Genomic DNA, 18733 nt, shown 5'->3' with positions numbered 1-18733 from the left:
GCCATCCTCACTTCCTCAAGTAAGGTCACAACCTCAACTGGAGGTGCTTTCTCTCCTCATAGCCTCCGAGCGGAACATTCCTGCCCTGGAATTCTGTCCTCTGGTCTGCCACCCAGAACTCAGACAGCTTCTGTGAACCCTCCCTGTCCTCTCACATCCATAAAGAACGGTCCCTACTCTGCCTCTTGAGGCCTGAGCTTTGTTTAGAGCGTCCTCAATCCTGCCATCCACGTCTGTCTGCAGGCTTACGGCATTACTTCTTACCCGATGACAGTTTACCCTAGTGTCCCTTCTGCTTCAGGTCCTCCCACCTGAGACCTTTCAGTGAGAATCAGTGTCATACCAGGGAGCGAGGCAGGGGTTTACTCTCTGTAAGTTCTGCTCCTGACTGGCTGGAACCTTTTGGAAGGACCCTGATGAGACAGGGTGCCTCTTAGTGTACTTTCCCACCTGTGTTTCTTCTCCGTGTTTTGGCATGGACACCCCCCTTCAGTGGGCCACCACCGTATTGTCCCAGCAAGCAGGACCCTTGAAGACTTTAGACACGTACCACAGAAGCAAAGACGTATTTTTGATCCTTTTCTTGCAGCAGCAAAAGCACATCGGTCAACAGGACAGCGAGGACATCTGCAGAGACCAGCACAGGAAGGAGTATCTTAATGGTCACGTGTCCAGAGGGGCTCGGGGCAGCTCAAGCACCATGACGCTCCAGCTTCCTGTTCCTACAAGTCCCAATTCTACCGGAGATTCAGCGTCAGTGAATGCCAGAGGCTCTCCTCAGATGGCCCCTTCAGTGGCTCCTGCTCAGACTGTTCAGAACTCAAGGCCGAGTGTGTGTGTGTGTGTGTGTGTGTGTGTGTGTGTGTGTGTGTGTGTGTGTGTGGGCGGGGGTTTGGTGCAAGTGTTCTCAGTGGCTATAGGAGGTTGCAAGGTGCCCAGTGTGGGTTCTGGATACCAGATTTAGAGTTTTCTACAAGAGCAGCAGATGTTGCCATCTTTCTAGTTCCTCATTTATTACATTGCTACTTTGTGTATATGGCATTTACAGTGTTTATAAACTGTGTGTGTGTGTGTGTGTGTGTGTTTGCACACGCATGCGCGCACATGTGCACACTAGGGGTTGATATGGGGTATCTTTCCTGACCACTTATTTTTTGAATTTATTTATTTTCTGTATTATGAATTTGATGCTTCCACCACATGTGGGTCACAGGCATCTAACTCAGGTTGTTAGGCTTGCCAACAAATACCAGTGGAGAGTGAGCTGTCTTGTCAGCCCTCAACCTCAGTGTTTAGACAGGGTCTCTTGCTGAACCGGAAACTCACTCATTCGGTTAGGCTGGCTGGCCAGTTAGCTCCAGGAAGCTGCCTGTCTCTAGCCTACCCTAGCACTAAGGTTACAGGCATGTGCCATTAGGCCTGGCTGGGGGTCAACTCAGGCCTGCGTTCTCTTTGTTGAAATGGACATCTCTTTCTGCCCCAGGCCATATCGTGCCCACACAGATGCAGGCAGGGCTGGCCTGAGGCCCTCTGAATCCCAGGCCTGCTTGGCTTCCCGTCCCCGTATGAGGGTGTGAGCATCTCTTGCAGTAAGTTTTGTGCACGAGTGCTATAGGGAGCCCCTTTCTTCTTTTCTGAGACGGAGTTTCATGGCTCCTACTCTGGCCTCAAACTTGCTATGTGGCTGAGGACAGCCTTGAGTTCCCGATCTTCTTGTTTCTACTTCCCTAGAGCTGACTGTCGCTATACTCAGGTTTACGTGGTGTTGGAGATAGAAACCAGGGATCTTGTCTAAATTAAACACTCCTGTATCCAGTTCTCTGGACGCAGCCCGGTGGCTCACTCAGACTTGAAAACCTTCAAGTGTTGCAAGTTTGGTTGTGTTCCCATCTCTTCGCCTGGTGACGATCTAAGTAGAGCCCAGCGTTCTAAGATGGCGCCTACCACTCTAACACAGCAACCAGAACTCCAAGGTAGTGTCGTGTGGATCCAATATGAAACCCACTAGAGGTGGCCAGAGGCAGAACCTTACCTTTCAAGCGCCCCGACGTGGACTTCCAGCACAGGGTGCTGTCCAGGTGGAGCTGGCGCTGCAGCATATCCTCCTTTCGGAAGGTTCGCCCGTTCTTGAGTTTGCCGGATGACTTCGAGTCCATCTTGGCTACGATCTCCTTGAGGCGCTGGTCCTTCTCACACTCACTGACTTTGGCATCCACTTGTGAGATGATGTCTTTGATGAGGTTCAGGGCCTGGCTCAGGTCCTTGTAGTCCTCAGTGCCAGCTGTTACACGCAAGCAGAGGCAGTCCTGGGTTTTTGTGTGCCCAGATTCACAAGCACAACAGACAACAGAGGTCGATGTGCTGCACCTGGATCTATGAGGTGTGATCCCTGGGGACACCGCTCAGAGAAATTACAGCCCGCAATGCCACACTTAGCTAGTTTTTGGGTTTTTTTGAGATAGGGTTTCTCCACATGCCCTGGCTGTTATGCAACTCACAGAGATCCCCCTGCCTCTGCCTTGTGTGCTAGGACTAAAGGCTTGATCCACTATTCCTGACCTTTACTTCTGTCGAGACAGGTCTTGTTCCGTAGCCCTGGCTAGCCCAGAATTCAGTGTCGATCAGATTGCCCTCGAGCTTGCAGAAGATCTTCCTACCTTCACCTCTTTTTTTTTTTTTTTTTTTTTTTGGTTCTTTTTTTCGGAGCTGGGGACCGAACCCAGGGCCTTGCGCTTCCTAGGCAAGCGCTCTACCACTGAGCTAAATCCCCAACCCCTACCTTCACCTCTTTTTTTTTTTTTTTTTTTTTTTTTGTTCTTTTTTTTCGGAGCTGGGGACCGAACCCAGGGCCTTGCGCTTCCTAGGTAAGCGCTCTACCACTGAGCTAAATCCCCAGCCCCCCTACCTTCACCTCTTAATGTTAGGATTATACGGTGCTTGGTTTCGAGTTTAGCTTTTGCTCAAATGCAAAAGTCAAGGTGTGGTGGTTCAAATGGCATAAACTTCCAGCGCACACACTCCTACCATTATTGTATACAGATTTCCCTCAAGTTCTTTAGGTCTTCATAAAAGTTTCCTTCCACCTCCAGCATCAACCAAGAGAAGGCCTCTCCCACCTGAAGGACACAGTAGGTGAAGGGACTCTAGCCAGCCGGAACATGGCAAATGTGGCTTTGGCAGGCCTTCCCCTCTCCCCCATCCCCTCTGGCTTGCTAAGAACCATTAGATCACATCCCTAAAGCAAGCATTTGGCCACTTCCTCCCCCTGGCACTGACTACCAAGGTCCAGCTATCAAAGTACTGAAGTTCAGCAATCGCAAACTCCTCAGTGGCTGCCCTAATTAACCTGTCCAATTAAAATTAAACACCTCATCTGAATACATGGCTTCCCCCTTTATCTTCATAGACTTCCATTTGCCTGTGGACCACATCTGTTTCTTCTCTATTCACAAGAAGTCCTTTGTCCCTCCAGGAAAAATATCCTTTCCCCCTTTTCCTGGTTCTCGTCCCCTTCTCCCTTGTGCTCTATGCTCCTGTCTCTGTCTCTTATCCCTGCCCTTTGTTCCTCTGGGGAATAAATCTCCTTGTGCGGGGAACTTGGTCCTAGGGTGTCTTGAGCTGATACTGGCCAAACCTACCAGAAATATGGAAAGGGGTGGTCACCACACTGGGCCACCAAGAGTACCTGGAATGCTTTCTGACCTTTTTACTGTGTTCTCTGTGGCTATCAGCATGTCATCCTTTCTTTCTTCTGTTTGAGTTTTGAATCAGGATCTCATAATGTAGCCCAGGCTGGTGTAGCACATGTGGATCTTCCTGCCTATGTGTTGTAGCAATTTCCTCTGAACTGAAACATTCTATCCTGGAGGGAAGCTGTTAAAACTCAGAAAGTCAACAACTCACAAGTCTCAGGAAATTCCCTGAAACTCGTCATGGTCATATAGTTGGTCTCTCTAAGATTATGTAAGCAATAAGGATTGCCAAGGAGAGGAGACTCTACAATGTGTTTGGCTGTCTGAAAATTCTGCAGAGAATTCCAGTTATCTAGCTTTCTTGAGTCCTAACCCAGTCTGGGGTAGATTTTGGTGAGCTTTTGAGTCACCCCTTCTCCTATAAATAATTACATATCCATACTCTTCTTTTTTTTTTTTTTTTTTTTTTTTTCCCGGAGCTGGGGACTGAACCCAGGGCCTTGCGCTTGCTAGGCAAGTGCTCTACCACTGAGCTAAATCCCCAACCCCAACATATCCATACTCTTAAGTACCCTCAAGAAAGTCATTGGCTCATTAAGTTGTACTTTGGTGGTAGGTTACATTGGTCTATTGTCAGTTCCCAAATCCTACCTGAGCTAAGTTGACATTTATTAATGCCATACATTAGGCCCCTGAGTGCTAGGAGAACATCTGTGCCACCGCAGCCAGCTCAGATCTTGTCCTGGCCATTTAACACCGTAAGACTTTCTTCTTTTCCTGTCTTTCTTTTTTCTTGTCTTGTCTTGTCTTTTTCTTTCTTTCTTTTCTTTCTTTCTTTCTTTCTTTCTTCCTTTCTTTCCTTCTCTCTCTCTCCCTTCCTTCCTTCGTTACTTTTATTTTAACGTTTAGATTTAAATTTTTACAATTTTATTTTACATTTATCGGTATTTTGTCTGCATGTATGTCTGTGCACCATACATATCAAGAGCATCAGATTCCCCAGGAACTGGTGTTATGTATGGTTGCCACCATGTGAATGCTAGAACTCATCGCTTCTCGGCCTTTTGGCTAAGATCAAGTGTAGAACTCAAGCCTGGGTTGGGTCCTCTGGAAGAACAGCTGTTCTCTTAATGGCTGGGCCATCTCCAGACCTGGAAATCATTTAATAACCCAGGAATCACCTTGGTTTCATCTAGTTCATGTCTAGTTTAGAGATCCTGACCTGGGACCTGCCTCAGCCCAGCATTTGCTATGGGCAGAGGCTCCCCCAGCTCCCCTCTTCCAGTGCTGAGGCCCGGTATAGAGATTACAAGAGGTAACTTGGCCAGTCCATTGGTAAACTCCAGAGTTGGTGGGCTGAGGCACCAATCCACCCAGACCCAGGGGTATAGCAGAGGGTGTTCCCACCTTCCGTGTTCTGGATGATGCGTTCCACTAGCACCGGGTACTTGGTTATACGCTGTGTGACCAGAAGGATACACTCCTGCACTCCCAGCCTTCGCACGATGGAAAAGTTGCCAATTTTCTGTGAAAGGGAAAACGAACAGCTCATTTTAATTTCTTCTTCCCTCTTCTTTAATTTTTCTTTCTTTTCTTTTCTTTTTTTTTTTTTGGTATTCTTGAGACAGGGTTCTCCATGTGACCCTGGCTGTTCTGGAACTCAGAGATTTGCCAGCCTCTGGCTCCTGAGCTGTGATTAAAGGCATGTTCTACCACGCCTGGCTCTCCTTCTGTCTTCCCTCACTCCAATTTCTCTCCTCTCCTCTCCTCTTCTCCCCTCCCCTCCGCTTCCTCCCTCATCCTCAATCCCTTGTGTTTGTGTTTGAACCCAGAGCCCCAAGCATGCTGAACAAATACTTACTAAGCTTATCTAAAGACAGACAGATAGACGGACAGACAGACACAGTTTGATGACTATTGGCATGCACTGTTATGCCAGCTAACATGTTCCTGGGGCGGGGGGGTCTTTGTGAGTGTGTGCTCACAGACCGGGAGAGGGCGTTGAGATAGGTATTCTTTGTCTCTCTCTTCACTTAGTTTTTCTTTTCTTTCTTTCTCTTTCCCTCCCTCCCTCCTTTCCTTCCTCCCCTTCCCCTTCCTCTTTCTGTCTGTCTGTCTGTTTATATCACCTATACCACCATGCCTTTTGGGATAGTCTCTCTTGAACATGGAGTTTCTATTTGTTGTTTGTTTTGTTTTGTTCGTCAAGCCAGATGCCAGAAAGTCTCAGTGGTTCTCCTGTGTCCCCCAACTCCACCGCAGGGCAGAGCTGAGGTTACGGGGGTGGGGGATGAGGGCAGGCTTGCTCTGGGACACAGACTTCAACCTGACGGCTGAGCAGCACTAGACCTGCTAAGTCACCTCTCCAGCCCCTTTTGTGTTTTTTTAAATACGGTGTAGATTTTGAGGGATTTTTCTGCATTAGCTGAAGCTGAGATTACAGACCTGGGCTACTGTTCGACTGTCTGTTGAGTCAGTTAAAGCATTTCAGGCCAGGGGCTTCTGCCCTTTCACCTTTGCTGTGACCCTTTTCTTTCTTCTATGGCCCCCAGATAGAGATTGCCTTCTAAATACAAAAAGGGCCTCAGGTGTGTAGGTACTCAGTAAAATTGTTAGAGAGGAACTTAAGCCAGGTATGGTGGGGCCTGTCTAAAATTCTAACACTGGCTAGGCCAAGGCAGGAGGCTCCTGAGTTTGAGGCTAGCCTGGGCTATAAAGCAAATAAAAATAAGAGTAGAAATATTAAGGGTACTGCAGTGTGCAATCCAACATCTGGACCTCAGAGCAGGAGGATCAGTAATTTTGGGTTACCCTGTGCTACACAGAAAATTATAGAGCAGTCTGGGCTATGCAGGTAAGATTTTGTCTCAAAATAAGAGGATAAAAGGCTCAAGACATGACTGAGTGGTTAAGAGAACTAAACTGTTCTGAGAAAGGCCAAGAACCTTTCTGACAGTCACTTTAACTCAGTTCCAGGAGATCTGAGGCTTTCTGGTGCAAATATATCCACATAAATATAAAAGTTAAAAAAAAAAAAAAGAGGCAAGTTGAGTATGAAATTACGTTCCTGTAATCTCTGCACGTGGGAGGTGGCAGCAGGATGTCAGAGTCATTCTGGGCCACGTAGTGAGCTCAAGGATAATCTAGGCTACATTACAAACTGATTCAAAACAAAAAAAGAACAAGAAAACAAGCTAACGGAAAGAAGGCAGAACCAGTTATGGACTAATTCTGAGGAACACAAATTGGGTATCCGGTGTGTATTCACATTTGTGTACACACAAACCCCGATCCTTGATCCTGGCTGATGCTAGTTTCCCAGAATCCTCTAGGACCAGACTGTCTTTCTGGTCACTCCTGATTTACTCACTTTGACTGAGAACCAAAGTGGCACTTCAACCTGTTTCCTGGGGGTGGCGGTGGGGCTCAGAGCAGCAACTTGTACTCTGCCTAGCATGCTGGACATTCCAGGGGGCTGTTTCCACTGCTCTCACGAGAGACGGGAATGTGTCAGCAAAGGTGACGCAGCTGCCTTATTCTTTTTTTGAGACAGGGTTTCTTTGTGTTCCTGGCTGTCACTCACTTTGTAGACCAGGCTGGCCTCAAATTCAGAGATCCTCCTGCCTCTGTCTCTTGAGTGCAGGGATAAAAGGCCTGTGCCACCACTGCCCGGCTCCCCCTAACGCCCTTTGAAGTCCCGGGTCATATATATAGCCCAGGCTGCACTCTCATGTGGTTTACGATGATCTTGAACTTCTAATCCTCCTGCTTTTACCTTCTTAGCGATGAGGTGACTTGGGTCTGTTTGTATGGTTTTAGTATTTTGTTCCTTCTTTATTCCTTTCTTTTTTTAAAACACATATTCACTTAAGTCTTGTGTGTGTGCCCCCATGTGGAGGTTAGAGAACAACTTTCAGAATTAGTTCTCTCCTTCCATCACAGGACCAAACTTAGGTTGTCAGGCTTGGTAACAACCAAGCCTCTTTACCATCAGTCATGTCAGCATCCCAGGATCATGCCATAGGCAAGCCCTGAGGGTCACAGGGGCCAGCCAGAGGGTCACAGGGATGCTATAGCATGGCACATGTGTGTGTCCATGCAAACGCCCACACATCCCCTCGTGCCCACAGCAGTTTTGTTTGTGTGCATGCTTTCTGTCTTGTTTTTACCTTGATTAAGTTTTGAAACTTCTTGCTCTGCTGCAGCAGTAACTTGTAGTGCCCGACCGCATCCTTGTGGCCGCTACAGAACACACCGTATTTCTCCTTCATTCTCTCCCCGGTTTCTCCTGAGAACTGACGTGGAGAGGAGGTGGGAAAGTTAGCAGAAAACGAACTGTGACTGCTTCCGGCTGGCTGATCTGCTCATGCCGACCACCTGTATTTTCCCTGACCCCTCTCTCCCAGCACCTCCTTGGCCTGGAGCTTACTAGGTGCCTTGGTGCAAGGTATGAGGGGGTGAGAGAACTGTGTTGAGCTCTGCCTGTCCCTATTCTCCAGGTGCTTCTGGTCCACACTGTCAGGTGGCCCAGTCTACTGCCACACACTGAGTCCTACAAGCAAAAATCCATAAAGGCCTGGGCTTGTTAGGTCTTCAGCACAGCTCGAAGAACTAAGTCAGGCAGCATGAACCTGTACTTGCAGTGTTGGGAGGCTGAGGCGGGAGGGTTGTAGGGCTCCCTTGGCAGCTAAACAGCCAAAAGAGTCAGCCCTAGGTTCATTCAAAGACCCTGACCCAGTCTGGCATGGTGTGACACACCTTTAATCCCAGCACTTAAAAGCAGAGGGGGTGGGTCTCTGTGACTGCTAGGTCACCCTGGAGGACGCAGCAAGTTCCAGGACAGCAGGGCTACATAGAAAGGTAAACAAATAAAAACAAGACAAACAAAAAGTAGAAAAGAAAGAAATAAACAAAGAAAGGAATGGGGCTGCCAAGAAGGGTCAGTAGTAAAGACACTTGCTCTTAAACCCGATGACCTGAGTTTGATCCCTGAGTCGACATGGCAGAAGGAGAGGACTGATTCCTGGAAATTGTCCTCTGACTTCCTCAGGTATACCATGGCACATACATGGTCACACATATGATAAATGACTATCTTTTTCTCTCTTCTGTTTTGGTTTTTCAAGGCAGGCTTTCTCTGTGTATCCCTGGCTGTAGACCAGGCTGGCCTTGAACTCAAGATCCACCTGCCCCGAGGAATGGGATTAAAGGTGTGTACCACCACTGCCTGGTGCACTGTGCTAGGGCCTGGTGCACTGTGCTAGGGCCTGGTGCACTGTGCTAGGGCCTGGTGCACTGTGCTAGGGCCTGGTGCACTGTGCTAGGGCCTGGTGCACTGTGCTAGGGCCTGGTGCACTGTGCTAGGGCCTGGTGCACTGTGCTAGGGCCTGGTGCACTGTGCTAGGGCCTGGTGCACTGTGCTAGGGCCTGGTGCACTGTGCTAGGGCCTGGTGCACTGTGCTAGGGCCTGGTGCACTGTGCTAGGGCCTGGTGCACTGTGCTAGGGCCTGGTGCACTGTGCTAGGGCCTGGTGCACTGTGCTAGGGCCTGGTGCACTGTGCTAGGGCCTGGTGCACTGTGCTAGGGCCTGGTGCACTGTGCTAGGGCCTGGTGCACTGTGCTAGGGACGGCACTCAAGGCTTTCTGCACGCCAGGCAAGAGCTCTACCAACTGAGGCAGATTGCTAGCTGAGGATGCGACTCTGGACAGTGTTTAGACATGCTTGATTGACTACCCTTCCGGGCTTGGGGGTTCTGAAGATCTGAGCAATGTGGACAGGAGCTGGCACTCACTGTGTGCTTTCTGGGAGGCTGGGCATGTAATATACCAGAGCCATCATCTTATCAGAGAGAAGGAAGACAGGGCGTGGCCCATCCTGGTCACAGCACCTACCTGCTGGACCAGGACATCTCCGATCTTCTGGATGACATAATTCCGATCACTGTCCTCCTCTAGGAACTCCTGCCGGCGCTCCTTAAGGCGGGCGAGGAAGTGGCTGTGCATGTCCAGTAAGTCGTCGGCGCATGGGAACAGGCGGCTGACTGCCTGGTCGCTGAACTGCAGCTCCTCCTGCAGGGCTCTGGAGTATACTTTCAGCATGATCTTCAGCGTGCGCACGTGATGCGCCTCTGTCTGCATCAGCTCTGCCGGGACACAGGCGTGGGAAGACGCGCCTTACTCCCACGGTACTCACAGCCTCTGTAGGCCTGCGGCAGGCGGACTGACCCTGCTGGCTCTCCACCCAAGTCCCTGCCCCTGTGGCTGGCCCATATACATGCCAACACTCTCTCTCCTCTCCATCCTTTTCTGTGTGGTACATGTGTGTACATACATTTATATATATGAGCGCATGTAGATGCTGGGGGCTAAAGGTCAATGTTTGGCGTCTTCCCTGATTATTCTCCCTTAGGCTGCGCCTGGTGATGCATGTTTAACCCCAGCATGCGGGAGGTGTCGATAGGTCTCTGAACGCAAGGGCAGCCTGGTCTACACAGTGAATTCCAAGCAATTCCAGGGTTACACAATGAATCTTTCTCTCAGTGGTAACTGGAGAGCTGGCTCCGTGGTTAAGAGCATTTGCTGCTGCTCTTGCAGAGGCCCCCGGTTTGATTCCAGTGCCCACATGGAGGCTCACAGCCACCTGTAACCCCAGCTCTAGGGCATCTGACATGCTCAGCAGGCATTCCTGGGGCACCAGGCACATGAGTGGTGCCCAGGCACACATGCGGGAAAAACACGCACACACATTAAAAGAAAAGTTTCAAACCTATGTTGGTAAAAGCGCTTATTCCCCACCTGACAATTTGAGTTCAGTCCCTAAGATCCATGTAATAGGAGAGATTCACCCCCAAACAAGTTGTCCTCTGGCCTCCATACCCGCACCATGGTAGTACACTAATGTATGCAGTTTAGCACCTCTCCTTCTGTGTATCCACATATGCAAAGCCCTCCCCGAATCATGTTATGCTCTGGCTAGGCTGGTTCATGCAATGCTGATAGTTGTGTGTGTGTGTGTGTGTGTGTGTGTGTGTGTGTGTGTTGTGTGCCACACGCCTGATGCTAGGGTCCAGGAGGAATGCATGGCCATGCCCAGCTTCTCACAGGGCAGCTGGGATCCAACTCAGGTTTCCATCCCTTCAAACCACTTCCCCAGTTCAGCTTGCTGGTCCTCGAACCTGCAGTCCCCTCCCGCAGGCTTCACTCCCGCAGGCTTCACTCCTGCACACAGCACCATGTGCGCGCCTGTGTTGCTATGCCCAGTGTTTCACATGGGTGCTGGGATCTGAGCTCCTGCTTGCGTGGCGGGCATTTTTACCAACTACGCTGCACCTCCAGCCTTTGTCTCCCCCACCTGCCCCCTTTCTTTTGGACACAGAGTCTTGGGATTGGAGCCACAGCTAAGCAGCACTAGCCTCATGCACATGGGGCCTAGGCTCTAGCTCAGTTACTTCACCCAGCAAAATGAACGACAGAAAAGAAGGAATACTCTTGACATAGTAGGGAGGGATGTGCCACGGCCTATCCTCAACGCCTAAACAAACTGGGTGTCGCACGGCATTATTGAAGTCCGAGTACTTGTGAGGCAGAGGCTGGAAGGTGGGGAGTTCCTGTGATGCTCCCTTTCAGAAAGGCTAGGGAGCAGAGGCCTGGGCTGGCTGACTGGCTCAAACGTCTTTCCTGCAGGAACAGCAGGTGTCTCCCCTCACACTTGGCCTTTAGCCTTCCTTAATTAGAAGCCTCCCCTCCCCACAGTGCTATGTGAAGCCAAAGCAACTGTGGAGGAAAAAAAAGTGTTTAGGAATGTGCTGTGCAACCTCAATGTCAAGAAGGCCATGCTGAGGAACTTCCAGCCTTGGTGGGGGTGATGCCTGCACGACTCTGAATATATGTGATCACAGACTTCAACAGACCCTGAGCTCATTGTCTGCGGTCCACTCATGTGCTGAAACGTAACCTCCATGCTGTTAACAGGCACAGCTGGAGAAATGCTTGCCCATCATGAGCAAAGACCCAGGTTCTACCTGAGCATCCCATGACCCAGGTATGGTAGGCAGGGCTTGTCACCCCAGAGCTCCAGCAGTGGGGTAGGAGGATAAAGGTCTGCTAGTATCCTCGGACCTGTATCTGTGTCACACACACACACACACACACACACACACACACACACACACACACACACGAGCGTGTATGAGAAGGTCTTGAATTTGAGAGCAGGTGGTTGGTGCACAGGAGGAGCTGGGGAGGAATGAAAAGGGTACAAACACACTGTCCTCAAACTAAAAACCAAAACAACGAAACAAAACAGCAGCAACAACAAAATCTGAGAAGGTTGGAGATGAAACCAGTGGCTACCAGGTGCTTGGATCTGGTCTAACAGACATACAAACAACAGAGTCTCTGGCCTCTCAATCATTCTGAAGACACAGCAGGGAGGCTGCCTAAGACTAGGAAGTTGGTTGGTTTCACCGAGTCTCTAAACGCCACCCTGCTGATGACATTCTGTTCTAGCTGACCAAAGCGATGGAGATTGTCACTAACAAGGCAAGAATGAATCAGTCTGGGCATGTCAGGCTGGTTTGCAAGGGACCTGTGCTAACAAAACCCTCCCTGGTACAACAGGTAGGGCTGTCCCAGGGAAGCAGGAGGTGAGGCGAACGACCAGATCTCCCAATTCTGCATACCTCAGACTCTTAGGTGGAATTAGAGAAAGAAAAAATAAATAAGTAAAAAAGAAGGTGCTGGGATTTAGCACAGTTGGTAGAACTTGCTTAGCACGCACAAAACTCCGGCAGTTTCTAGCAGTGCATAATCAGGTTGGGCAGTGCATGCCTGTAATTCCAAGTACTTGGGAGGTGGAGGAAGTTTAAGGTTATTTCAGGTTACACGGTGAGTTTAAGGTAATGACTGTCTATCTCAAAAACCAAAACCAAAACCAAAACAGGGCTGGTAAGATGGCTCAGTGGACAAAGGTGTTTCCTGACAGGGCTGGGAACCATACGCAAAACTATTTTTACGAAAGAATGCGAAGAAAGAAGAATTAAAGAGAGTGCCGGCATGGTGGCGCAGGCCTTAGACACCTTACCATACAGGACGTCCTGTCTCTTGACCACCTCCTTCTTTTGTTTCTTGGCATATGCTACATCCACCGAGAGGCTCCAGGACTCGGCCTCAAACTCATGGGCATCTGATTCGATCTCACACCTCAGCGAGGCAGTGTAAGGATCTGAGGGAAGGACAGAAGGTTGTTGGGAAGATGCCCAATGCTTGCCACATCTTCCTGTCCTGTTTATGTTCAAGCTGGAGCCTCTGGCCTCTCCCGGTAGAGCCGGGAACCATGAGGCATCCCTGGGAAAGCAGAGAGGACTGAGCGTACCTTCTATGAAAACAGACTCAGCATTCGAGGATGTGAGTGACAGAGAGTCATCAGCCGTCTGTTTCAGCTTTAAAAACACGGAGTCAGCTTCATCCATGTCTCCAGCGATCGGTCTGAGTGGAAATGATTCAAATGTTTGTCTCACAAAAAGAAATCAGGGCCAGTGAGACGGCTCTGTGGGTGAAGATGCTTCTAAGCCTGGTGACCTGAGTTCAACCCCTGGGTCCCACACGGAGTGGAAGGAGAGAACCCACTCCAGAAACCACAAAAGTAGCTTAAAGAGGCATGTATTCATACTTGGGATATGTAAGGCACGTGGGATTGTTACTCCTTCTAATTAGATGTTTGGAGAACTTTCTGGATTCCAGTAGAACTCTAACTTGTCACAGGTCATCTTAGAAAACCTTTGGGCTAGGGATACAGCGCAATGTTAGAATTATACGCATTGTTACAATGTAACAATGTTAGACCGCTCAAGGCCCTGGATCCCACCCGGCAGTGAGAGGAAGAGGGGGGGGAGCAGGGAGGAGGGAGGAAGGGAAAGAAGTTGAGAAACATAATTTGGAGGTCTAGGTGAGTCCTCAGAGAACTGCTCACTGAAGGTTGACTTAGTTTAGGTCACTTCCCTGTAGCAGCAGGTGGTGCGACTGTAACCAAGTGCTGTACAGGCACAACAGAGGCCACTGCGTCTGTGTACCCAGGGGCAGGCTAGGGAAGGAGTCTGGAGACTCGGCCACTTGCTCACATTTTCTGGAAATTTAAAAATATTTTAGCAGCTGGGGGGTGTGGCACAGCGCATGCTCAGCTACTGATGATGTAGGAAGATGACTCAGTAAGTCTGTGTGCCTTTGCCGGTGACCACTTACAGGATACACAGCCTCACAGCAATGGAGGCTTTTCACAAGGGGAAAAGAAGATCAGCTCCTTTCCCCGGCTACTCATCAGGGACCATAACTGTTATGTTACTCTGTGGCACTAACTCAGGGCTTCCGGTCCTGTACTGCTAGGACCATCTTGAGGTACTGTGTAGCCGTGAGCGGCATAGACAATGACTATGTCTTGGGGATAGGAGGAAGCGCTGCCCAGGGATGCCCAACCAGAATGCTGCACAAACTGCCTCTATCTGTGGTTGACATAATCAGGTACACATTGGTTTTACAAAAAGAAAGTGGAGCCAGGGGATTGGTGACTCGCACTGTTAATCCCGGCACTTGGGAGGCAGAGGCAGGTGGAGCTTTGTGAATTTGAGACCAGCCTGAGCGAGTTCCAGGACATCCAGGGCTATAACAGAGAAACCTTATCTCAAAAAATGAAAACAAAACAAAATACCAAAACCAAAAAGAACGTTCATGGGCTGGGCCAGTGAGGCAGCCCAGCCAGTTAAAGAGGCTTGCCTTCAGGACTGATGACTTTATAAGTTCAATCCCTGGGTCCCAGACAGGTAGAAGGAAAGAACCAACTCCTCAGAGCTGTCCTCTGACCTCTGTGTCTGCTGTGGCACAAATGCCCCAATACATACACACAAATAAGTAAGAAGACTGCTCTCATGGTGATCATGATACATTTTAAACAACACTAGGATTCAGAAAGCATCTGTTAATGGATAATTACCATGGGGCATAAATGAGTTTTTCTCTCCTCCCCGGGAGTGCACCTGCCAGCTGAAAAGTACCCCACGCCACCGCAAGCTTACCCAAGTCGCACCCCAGATCCAGCTGGGCTCAGTGTTGGCTGGAGACCCCCTTTCTGAGAGACGGTCATGCCGACATTCCGGGAGGGAGCCGGGCTGCTGCCATCAGACAGAAGTGCGGTCCGGGGGTGCTCCTTCAGGGAGGCTGCAACAGAGGCAAACACAGAACCGGAGCTGAGAAAGTGGGCAGGGTAGCGGAGGTCACCGGCCCTGAAGCCTCGCTCCGTCTGGGGCCTCAGCACTGACAGAATCTTGGAGGTCAATAGCTCATTATCCAAGAAGACATTCTCGTTCCATTTCCTGGGGAGAGAGCCGTAGAAGGGCAGCTCAGGGTGGCCAGGGGGTGACCCCTGCCTGTTGCCACCTTTAGAGTGTGTGGTCCCCATGCTGGTGCTTGGCACTGTACCCAGGCTGCGCTGGTTTTGATGCCTCGGGTGGGATCCTTCTAGAAAACGGAGCTGTGCCTCCCCCCGACTGTATTGGCTGGAGCAGTGGGGCTGGTGTGCTGGAAACTGGTCCCTACTGTGACTGTGTGGTGTACAAATGGCACTGAATTTTTTCTTTGGGTAAAACAATTAAAAAAAAAAAAAAAAAAAAAAAGGAACGGCTCTCCCACACCGTGCTTGCTCTTTGCAGGGGACAACAGCAGAGGACGGCGCATGTTCACGGCAAATGATCTACGATTGGGAGCTGTGCACGCGGCGTGTTTGGCACAGACACTACACTCAGGATGCTAATTGATCTGTGATCGGTCGGTCAGATGTCAGGTAACTCGGAGACCCACAGACCTGGGGGCAGGATGCGGACTTAGCTGGCTGTGCCCGTCAGTCCTGGTGTAGGATAGGATTCTGACCTCAGGGTACACCCGAGCAAGGCTCATTATTCTGTTCTATGGACACACCCGACACATATCAGAGTTCCAAACGGTTATTTATTCCAACTGCTAACTTTCAGGGTCTGGACAGGGGGATCTATGCTCCCACTAATGGAAGTGTCTCCCACTGACTGAAGACAGCTTTAACGTCTGTATGACTGAATCACACCCTAATTCCTCACTAAGAGATTCTAGGTAAGTGTTCTACACCTCTCTCTCAGAGCATCCCCACCCCAACCCCTCACTGGAGAATTCCGGGAAGGGGTTTTACCCCTGAGCCTGGCCCCAGCTCTCTCAGGATTTATTTGGTTAAGAAAAAGTGCATCCTTTTTAGCTCCCTTGCCTGCCCTTCTCTCCAGGTGCTGGAATAGCAGGAAGACCCTTGGTGGGTGACCCTTGGTGGGTGACCCTTGCTGGGTGCTGTTGCTACAGTCTCTGGACTCCAAACTGCTGGCCAGACAAATCTCCCTCTGCCTTTGTCTGCTCCAGGACAGCCAGGGCTATATAGAGAAACCCTGTCTCGAAAACAGAACTAGAAAAGACTAAGGCTACATTGGAAATTTTCTGACAGGGAGGTCATGAGGGAAGCTTAAGATATGAATTACTACCTGCTGAAAATATTTCCAATTAAAATTAATTCTTTAATTTTTATTTAATACTCAGATAATATTATTTATCATTTATTAAATAAAATACTCCCATTTTCCCCTTTGAGACAGGGTCTCTCTGTGTAGCCCTGGTAGGCCTGGAACTCGGCAGCTGAAAACTTTTCATACTTCTGCAAGCCCTGCCTCGGTCTCCCAAGCACCAGATCACAGCTGTATGCCACCGTATTGGCTGCTGGACATGGAACCCAGGACTGCATAAATACTAACCAATCTACAGCTGAGCCACATCCCCAGCCCTCATAACAGTCAAGATTTTTATCAGCCCAGCATGGTGGGGATGTCACTGACCCCTGTCTCAAATGTTCTGATGTCAAGTTAATAAATGTCTGACAATTGTTATTATTAAGGTTGGCCACGTAGATGTCACCAATGTATACACACCCATTTACAAACAAAAAAACCCATCATAAATGGAAATAGCTCAGGTCAGGGCAGGAATTTCCTGCTATTCGTACACCATACCAAACCGCACCCAGGCCACGATGATTTAAACACACAAATATGGGACAAACCTGAATGGCGGCCTCTGCCGGGCTTCTCAGCATGGCTAGCTAGTCTGTGAGCCACGGTCTGTGAGCTAAGGTCTGGCCCAAAGGGGACAGACTCTGCTTTCACACTGTTCAGAGAAGGGAAAGGTCAGCTCCAAAGAATGTTAATAAATATTGCTAATGGTGGGCCTTGGGGACATACACCTGTAATCCAAACGCTGGGACGATGAGGCAGGAGGATCATGAGTTTAAGGCCAGCCTGTCTCAAAAACAAAACAGCAAAGGGCTTGGAAAGATGGCTCGGTGGCTAAGACTACTTGTTCTTGCAGGGGATGTTCCCTGCACCCGTAGGGCAGCGGGCAACAATCTGTAACAACTGCAGTTTCAAGAGATCTTTGACACTCATCTGGCTTCCGTAAACACCACCATGTACCTATACGCGCGCACACACACACACACACACACACACACAAACAGTATACCACCACATAGCTATACACACAGGCATGCACACATACACATTAAACACGCCACCATATGCTTGTACACACATGCATACATACATATACATTACCACTATAAACCTATACAGGAATGCATATGCCTAAAGTATACAAAAAGAGCTAGTGAGATAACTCAGTGGATAAAGTCCCTTTGGTACTAATCCTGATGACCTGGATTTGATTCCCTCAACCCCCTGGACCCACACAGTGGAAGGAGACAGCTGACTCCTGCAAGTTGTCCTCTGACCTACACACGTGTGCCTGTGCAAACAAGCTTTCCCTCTGCCAGTTAACAACAAGACCTAAACCAAAGGTTAGAGACATAACGTGATGGTAGCGTGTTTGCCTGGCATGTCTGAGGCCCAGGGTTTGATCCCTACCTGTTATAGGGATTAACAGCTACCTTGGAGGTCATCGAGGATGAACCTACCTCCTGTCCATCTGTTCCTGTGTTGTGTCATGTCCTGTTGTTCCTCACCTCCCAATACCAGAAATGGGGGTCACTTCTTAGTTTTTAAATCGAAGCCCCACGAACATAAAGCTACTTCCTCCTGGTCAAGCTAGGATAGAGTCCAAGGTATTCCTCCGTCCCTGGGAGGAGACCTGGCAATATGAGCCACCCAAAACATCATGGACTGATTATCTTCTCTGCCAGCTTGGTTTGCCACTCACCTAGGTAGGGCTCATGCTACAGGGAGGGCAAGGCTAATTGTCCCCTTAATGACATAATGTGCTTGTCCCTTCAAGGAGTCCCTCCCTCAGTACAGCCCGGGTGGAGCTTTGAGTCCTCAGAAAAGTTAACCAGTCTTTCTTTTGTTCCCTGTTGCCCTGGGACTTTTCGGTTTTTCTCTGAGGCCCTCCATGTCCCTCCACCATGCAGTGGCTTGCTGACCTCCACTGCAAAAGGCACAGTGCATTCTCTCTTCCTCGGGGCGACTGATGATTATTTTCTGTTTATGTACAGCATGTATGTGCGTATGTATATGGGTTCCTAAGGAGGCCAGAGGAGAGCATTGGCCATGCTGGAGCTGGGGTTAGGACACTGAGAGCTGCCCTGTTGTGTGCTAGGAACAGAACTCAGGCATGACATGGCTCGCTGGGCAAAGGCACTGCTGCAGAGCAGGGTGGCCCCAGTGTGATCCCTGAGACCCAGAGGGTAGAAAGAGAACCGACTATGGAAACCGTTTACTGCCTTCTACAGGCTTGCCATTGCACTGCACGTGTACTCACAAATAAATCAGCCGCTAAATGTAAACTCAACCCCAAACTGCTTCCAGAAGAGGGTCTGTGTGCAGCTTCTGGGCACCTGTCCCCAGTCGGCTCTGACTGGTAAATAAAGATGCCAACAGCCAATAGCTGGGGAGACAGGCAGAGGCGGGCTTTCAGGATTCCCGAGGTTGGGATGGGATGGGATGGGAGGAGATTAGCCATGCTGGGAGAGTTTG

The 18733-nt window shown here is 49.6% G+C and overlaps 1 protein-coding gene and 1 long non-coding RNA gene across 11 annotated transcripts in view; one reads left to right on the top strand and one right to left on the bottom strand.

Moving 5' to 3' along the window:
- Arhgef18 (Rho/Rac guanine nucleotide exchange factor 18) overlaps positions 1–18733 on the bottom strand; it is a 109379-nt gene that overhangs the window by 13886 nt on the left and 76760 nt on the right. For 6 of the 7 annotated variants that reach the window (XM_087578179.1, XM_087578181.1, NM_001395655.2 and 3 more), the window contains 8 exon segments: positions 14759–14900; positions 13066–13178; positions 12775–12915; positions 9585–9835; positions 7862–7987; positions 5100–5217; positions 2033–2281; positions 551–627 (listed from right to left, as the gene is read on the bottom strand). In XM_087578179.1, coding sequence (XP_087434305.1) covers positions 551–627; positions 2033–2281; positions 5100–5217; positions 7862–7987; positions 9585–9835; positions 12775–12915; positions 13066–13178; positions 14759–14900 — 1217 coding nt within the window. 7 annotated transcript variants of the gene reach the window in all.
- LOC120095867 (uncharacterized) lies at positions 15388–16643 on the top strand. 4 transcript variants are annotated; one of them, XR_015634508.1, is made up of 3 exons: positions 15388–15522; positions 15710–15824; positions 16349–16643. It is a non-coding gene; the product is annotated as an uncharacterized LOC120095867 (long non-coding RNA). The 4 variants fall into 4 exon arrangements; XR_015634510.1 differs by having other exon boundaries at positions 15392–15522; positions 16345–16643; XR_015634507.1 differs by lacking the exon at positions 15388–15522 and having other exon boundaries at positions 15656–15824.

Source organism: Rattus norvegicus, chromosome 12, assembly GCF_021556685.1.
Source record: "Rattus norvegicus strain SHRSP/BbbUtx chromosome 12, alternate assembly SHRSP_T2T, whole genome shotgun sequence".
Lineage (NCBI taxonomy): Eukaryota > Metazoa > Chordata > Mammalia > Rodentia > Muridae > Rattus > Rattus norvegicus.
This window is presented reverse-complemented; position numbering and strand designations above follow the sequence as displayed.